At 45.4% G+C, this 7,360-nt stretch overlaps 1 protein-coding gene across 1 annotated transcript; it reads right to left on the reverse strand.

Moving 5' to 3' along the window:
• Nucleotides 1-5,222: 5,222 nt before the first annotated feature.
• Nucleotides 5,223-6,260, reverse strand: LOC143604680 (uncharacterized). Its single transcript, XM_077081081.1, has 2 exons — nt 5,433-6,260; nt 5,223-5,351 (listed from the first exon to the last, which is right to left on the reverse strand). Exons 1-2 carry the CDS (start codon nt 6,258-6,260, stop codon nt 5,223-5,225), a joined length of 957 nt encoding a protein of 318 aa, XP_076937196.1.
• Nucleotides 6,261-7,360: the final 1,100 nt, after the last annotated feature.

The raw sequence follows: 7,360 nt of genomic DNA on the forward strand, positions 1-7,360 counted from the left end.
CGAGAACACTAACAAAAGTATGTCTGATAACACTCTTGCTTTTCTTTCAATCAAATGTCTGATTTCTGACTTTTACCTTTATTTATACAGGTGAAGGTTTCGCCTTCGCTACTCTGTTAGATCAGGAAGGGGGAATGATGGTGCGCCGCCCAATCGATCCCAGGGATGTGCCCTTTTTGGAGCGCACCAGCACCAACTTCCTGTTTCCCACCGCGTTTCGCTCGGAACCAATAGTTTCCGAGGCGATGTACGCCCAAGGTGAGGAATATGTTAAAGAATGCATCCAGAAAGGTAAGGGCATTTTACAACCCCGACCCGTGACTGCTATTACTTCTAGCGGAGTATTGTACTCTTTTCATCCAGTGAAGACTCGTCACTCTGCGGAGGGAGTTTTCCGGCTGATGCTACCAACATTGTGGGCTCAACTGCAGGTCTCACCCGCCAAAGAGCCACTACCAACCAGGCGGCGGGTCAAGACGATGTTGACCCTGCTGTGGGGATGGACCATCCCACACCTGATGATGCCACCACTGAGGGTGACCATCAAGCTGCTGATGCAGAGGCTTCAAAGGTAGCTGGCAAGCGCAAGGTTAACCATGCTAAAGCCGCTCCAAAGAAGAAGTCCAAGAAGGCAAAACCTGCTGTCTTGGAAGTGCGTCTGAATCAGCTTGACGCTGAGGACGCTTCCTTAGGTAAGTTAAATATTTTTCCCATTTGTTAAGTGTTATGGGTTAGAATGTTTCTAACCAGCTGGTAACGTTATTCAGTTAACCTGAATGACCTTTCTGAAGGTGTTTCAGGTTTGAAGAGTTCGGCTTCTCTTCCGCCACCACCATCTAATACTGCCGAGGAGCCAATTGTCGTGACGGATGACTCTCCCTTGAAGGACAAGGAAGCTGACAATACTAATCATGTCAGTATGTCACCTTCTTATAATGTTCATCATTTTAGAGATCGGGGAGGTGTGAGTATGTTTCCCCATGCTCCTCAGTCTTCTCCGGCTCCTCAAGAGGAGGATTCTACTCCGCATCGTCCACGTTGGTCCTTACGTCGAGATTCAACGTTCCGTGACGTGGACGTATGTTTTGAGTATTTGAAGGAGAGTCTTCCTCCTGCTGAGAAGGAGCGCCGTCGTCGCAGTATTCGACAAGAGTTGTTGAATTCAAACTCTTATCATTTGGCGAATACTATTTCAACCGATCGGGAAATAACTCGGGACTGGTTAGCGATGAACGAGGAATGGGATGAGCTGGCGGCCTCTGCTTCTGATGCCAAGGCAGAGGCTCTCAAGGCCATTAATGAAGCCAAGAAGAGCAGTCAAGCACTGGAAGCGGAAAAAATTGCTCATGCCAATGCTGAGGATGCCTAAGCTGTTCTCCAAAAACAACTGGATGAACAAGCTGAGTTGATAAAAAATCTGCAGGCTGAATCAGCGGCTAAGGAAGAGCGCTTGACTAATCTTGCTGCTAAAAACCGAGAGCAAGCCTTGGAGTGCGCCGACCACAAGATGGAGCTTATCCGGGCCAAGGCGGACCAGAAATGGCTGCTAGAGGAGGGAATTCCCAAGGTATGTACCTTGTTTTGTCGTCAATAATATAAGTACTTGAAGTTATTTATATATAATTATTCCCACAGGTCATCGCTGATGTCCGAGCGAGTGATGAACTTGGGAATTGTGTTGCGGTCATCTTTAAGGCGTCCAAGCAAGCTGGTCGCCAGCTAGGTTTCCAGGAGGGCTATCAGTTTGGTTCGACCTCCAGGCTTCCTGAGGAATACATTTTGGCTTGTAAAGATACTGCTGCTGTCCTTATCTAGAAAACAAAGGATTTTGATTCCTTAAAATTTTCCCTGGCGGAGCAGATATCTGAGCTTGCAGATAAGGAAGACGGCATCGAGCAATTGAAAGTTCTTCTTGACCTTGGTGAGGAAGTTGAAGAATATGCTGATGATGCGGAGGACGAAGGCGCGGACCATGAAAATGCCGCTCCATAGATAGATTTTTTCCTTTCCTTGTAATTGAACTTTTCATGTTTGTAATCCCTTTTGTATGAATAAAGAAGGCTTTTTTTTGCATCCGATACACTTTGTTTATTTTTCATAATATAAGTGTTTGTAGGATCTTCTTTGTATGTCAATAAAGGATTATACAACAATACAAGTCGTAAGTGATTGAAATGAAAATTTCTATAAATGAGGCGTAAGCCGAATTACAAAAGATGAAATTACATATTTTGTGATTATCTAATTGGGCACGCAGGCCAAAAAGAAAAACATATTACATATAACATTTCTTTAGTTGGGCCCCGTTCCAAGTTCTAGGGATCTCAGTCCCATCCAACTTTTCTAACTTATAGGCACCTTTAAATAAAACTTTCAGAATTCTATAAGGTCCTTCCCAAGTTGGGGCCAACTTGCCCGGAGGCTTCATTGTTGCGGAAGACAAAGTCTTCCGCATCGAACTCATATCTTTAGACCCGCGAGTTATAATACCTTTGCAACCGGCGTTTGTAATTGTGCTCGCGGATCAATGCTAGTTCTCTCCTTTCCTCGAGGAGGACGAGGTTCATCCGGAGTTCGTGATCATTATCATCGATTAAAAGAACTCTGGCGGATGGAATCCCAATCTCGGCCGGAATTCTGGCCTCTGTGCCGTAAGTTAGACTAAAGGGGGTCTCAGAATTGCTGGAATTATTTTGGGTGCGGAAGGCCTATAGTACATGGGGCAATTCGTCAACCCAACACGTCCGTTTAGTCCCTAACATTGCTTTGATTCCTTCCTTGATCGTCCGGTTGGTTATCTCAACCTGACCATTTGCTTTTGGGTGGGCTACAGAGGTGAAGATTTGAGAAATGTGTAACTCTTTTAACCATTCTTGTAGCCCACTGTCCGCGAACTGAGTTCCGTTATCGCTAACTAGTTCCAGAGGAAGGCCAAACCGCCAGATTATGAATTCCCACAGGAATTTCTTAACACTTGATGCTGTTACGGAAGCAACCGGTTTAGCTTCCACCCACTTCGTGAAGTTGTCGATGGCTACTATTAAGAATTTGACTCGTCCAGGGGCTTCAGGGAAAGGTCCCATTATATCAACAGCCTATTTCTGGAACGACCAAGCCGAAGTGACTGGAACAAGCTCGTTCTTTGGTCGTAGCGTGTTAGGAGCATGACGCTGGCATGAATCGCACTTTCTGATTTCATGCACAACATCCAAATGCATTCCTGGCCAATAATATCCGGCGTTAATTAACTTTGCTACGACCATGCGCGGGCCAGCGTGAAGACCACATATGCCTTCATGAACTTCTCTGATTAGATAGTTCACGTCCTCGGCATCCACACATCGAAGTAGTGGTCCAAGGAAGGAACGTAGGTATAAAACACCATCGTGTATCTGATAGTTCAAGGCTTTGTGCTTTATCTACCGGGCTACGGCTTTTCCTTCTGGGAGGGTTCCGGATGACAAGTATGCTGTAATGGGTGTCATCCAGGATTCCACTCCCGCTTGGATCACTAAAACTTGATGTTGCGGAACAGACGGGCGGTCTAGTATTTCGATGCGGATGTCTTTAGCAAAATGTTCAAAATTTGTTGAAGCCAATTTACTAAGAGCATCTACTGATTTGTTTTCGCTTCTCTTTATGTGTATGACCTTGCATGAGGAGAACTGAAGCATCAAATCTTTCGCCTGTGACACATATGAAACCATGATGTCATTCTTTGCTTCATATGTTCCGTTGATCTGTCCCGCAATTAACATGGAATCCACGCGGGTTTCCAAATGTCTAACCCCAAGCTTTTTGGCTATCCGTAAGCCTGCCAAAAAAGCTTCATACTCTGCCTCGTTGTTAGTATTCTTGAAGTCTAACTTTATGGCATATGTAAACTCATGGCCTTCGGGATTGACTAGCCTGAGGCGTGCACCAGATCCCTTACTGCTTGAAGCCCCGTCCGTGAACAAATACCAAATCAGTCCTAGTTTCAGAGGTGCTTGAGGTTGTTGCTCGATCAAACATTCCTTCTCTTTGTGTTGCGGGACTTCAGTAACAAAATCCTCTAACACTTGTCCCTTGATTGCTGGCCTAGGTTTGTATTCTATCGCATGTTCACCTAGCTCGATGGCCCATTTTGCCAATCATCCAGACAATTCGGGTTTGCTAAGGACGTTCTTGAGCTTATATCCAGTCAAAACGTTGATGGGATGCCCCTGGAAGTACCTGCGGAGGCGTCGGGCAGCGTAGACCAATGCTAGGACAAGTTTTTCTAACATAGAATATCTTGTCTCCAGGTCTGATAGTGTTCTGCTGACGTAGTAAATCGGTGTTTGAACGTTTTTCCTATCTGTCAGGAGGGCAGCCCCGATAGAAATGTCTGATGCTGACAAATACATTGTTAAAGGTTCTCCTACATAAGGTGCTGTCAACGCGGGCACTCCATCAAACACTTTTCAACTTCCAAGAAAGCCTGTTCCGCTTCCGCGGTCCATCCGAATTGTGCTTTCTTAAGGCAGTTTCTAAGTGTTGAGACAAAAGGATAACACCGTTGAGGGTCTGAACTTCCTTGAGGGAGGAGGAAGAAGTCATGCGGGCTACAGCTTGGACTTTATCCGGATTAGCTTTGAAACCCGCATCAGTGACAATTACCCCAAGAAATTTTCCATCCTCCATCCCGAATGAACACTTAGCTGGGTTTAGCTTCATGTTGATACTTTCAAGGTTTCGAATGTCTCTTCGATATCCCTCAGCATTTGATCTTCCTCAACACTTTTAATCATGAGATCATCCATGTAAACCTCCAAATTTTGATCAATTTGACCTTTAAATGCTATGTCCATTAGTCGTTGATATGTGGCTCCCACATTCTTCATACCGAAAGGCATCATATTGTAACAAAAAGTGCCTTGATCGGTACGAAACGCTGTTTTATCTTCATCACCCCCAGCCATGCGGATATGATGATAGCTTTTATAGGCATCTAGGAAGCATTTGAATTTGAATGGTGCCACAGCATCGACCTTGAGATCTATTTTGGGCAATGGATAACAGTCCTTGGGACACGCCTTGTTTAGATCTTTGAAATCTATACACATTCTCCATGTTCCATTGCTTTTGGGAACAATAACCGGATTGGCGACCCAGATCTGATATTGAATTGGTCGAATGATTCCAGCCTGTAGGAGGTCCAGAACTTGCTCATTCATTGCTTTTGTTTGTTCTGGACCCATCTAACGCTGTTTTTGAACAATCGGTGTAAACGCAGGGTTTACCCTTAATTTGTGCTCCGCAATGGTCCGCGGGACACCGGTCATGTCTGCAGGTTGCCATGCGAAGACATCGATGTTTTTTGATAGCAACTGTTTCAAGAAGGTCCTTACTATCTTAGAGATAGCAGGTCCAATTGTGACAGTTTGATCAGGAAATTTCTTGTTCAAAACCCATTTTTCTGGTTCAGTTAGCTGAGATTGTTTTGGAATCTTGTTGGGTTTTGAGCTTTCAGTTGCAAAGCAATGTCGATTGACATGGATTATCGCTACGCCAGTGCGGGTTGGAACCCCTACCGCACCGTGAGCTGTGGACGGATGAGCGTTGAAGTCACCAATGGCTTCACGTCCAAGGATGATTTCATGTTTCGACGTTGCAGGCAGAACTAAGAATTCAACCTCCTCAGTCCTTGAGCGAACTCCATCGCTCAGGGTGACCGGGAAAGAAATCACCCCACGTGGATGCATTATTTCCCCTCCGAATCCTGATACCGGAGCATGGATGGGTTTTAGTCTTTCTTTATCTTCGTCATCCAGTTGTTCAAAGCCCCGTTCATACATGATGTCCGATGTACTTCCAGTGTCAAAGAAAACATATTGAAAACGATAATGACCAAAAACGGCAGTGATAATTAGGGGGTTCTTGTTATTGGGGCCTCCCTTAATTTGTGGAAAAATCACTGGTTCGTTATTCCATTCCTCTTCCTCAGGCTCTCGTCTTTTTTCTCCCACCTTCCGTCCGCCCTGGATCATATGGACGTTCAAGTCCTTGACCTGTTTTTTGGATGGGCCCTGGTTGTCCCGTATGGGAGCTTTACCAGTCCCGGGCTTTCCATCTTTCACCAGGTGTCCAAGTTTCCCGGACTTCACAACCAACTCAATTTTGCTCTTTAAAGCATTACATTCGTTCGTGTTATGACCGATGTCATTATGAAACGAACAATGTTTCTTGGTATCAAGGAATGACCTTCTTGTGAGTGGTTGTGGCTTCCGGAAGTTCATGTTCTTTGTGGTGAGAATTTCAGCGGGTTTTTTTGAAAGAGAAGTCCATATGTGAGGACCTCGATTTGAGGGTCCTGTTTTGTTCTTATTGCCGATGAGGGACCTTGCATCAGACGGATTCGATGCCTCCGTATTCGGCTGAAGTCTTGACCAGATCGGTCCCTTTGCCTGCTTATTGGGTCGCGGGTTTTGGAACTCGAACTTTAAACTTTTGTCTTGAACTGTTGTTCCCTAATGATTTTTCGGTATTGGCAAATAACTTCCCTGCGGTCATAAGATCGTCCCATTCCTTTGGCATTCCATCTTTACCAGTAAGTGTGCGGATCAACTCGTCACACTTGACATTCTTGCAAAAGGCACCACGAAGCATATCTTTGCTTATCCCACCAATGTTCAAACTTTCGTCATTGAACCTGGAGATAAAATCTTCTTTGGATTCATTATCCCGGCGGATAACATCCAGAATCTCCGATTAGTCACGCGTGTGCTTCTTTTGTTGGCTGAACTGTTGTGAGAACTTCTTCACTAGATCATCCCAACTAGAGATCTGACCATCGGGAGTTTTTCGAACCATTCCCTCGCTGCCCCCGTTAGTGTCAATGCGAACATATGACACCAATAGGAGAGAGTCCATCCGCTCACCCCACCTACTGCTACGAAGTTCTACAGATGATCGCTTGGATCAGTCATGCCATTGTATCTACCCACCGTTGTAGGTATCTTAGCATTGACAGGGAAGGGTGCTGTCGCAATACTAGCTATAAATTTTAACTTCTCGGCAAAGGCTGCCGGACGGTATGGCTTGGTGAAATCTTCCTCAGCATCGCTGTGATACACGGTATGGCGGACGACGTCATGCAGACGACTGCTTCTTGCCCTCGAACTCATTCTGCTATCACCCATGTAGAAACTGTTGTCCCCCCCGGGTGATAAGTTGAGTCGTAACTATTATATTCATCAAAGTAAGAAGGCATCCGCATGTCCATGCGAGGACGAGGGAGTAACCTTCGCGGTTCAATAAATTCTTGTTCGGTTTGCTGACTGTAGCGGATCTGACTTCCCCTCACTGTTGGAGGAGGAGAAAGAGATCTTCTAGGAGA

The sequence above is a fragment of the Bidens hawaiensis genome, unplaced genomic scaffold (assembly GCF_021521415.1).
Source record: "Bidens hawaiensis isolate Kalapana, Puna unplaced genomic scaffold, B.hawaiensis_p1.1 tig00066163_1, whole genome shotgun sequence".
Taxonomy (NCBI): domain Eukaryota; kingdom Viridiplantae; phylum Streptophyta; class Magnoliopsida; order Asterales; family Asteraceae; genus Bidens; species Bidens hawaiensis.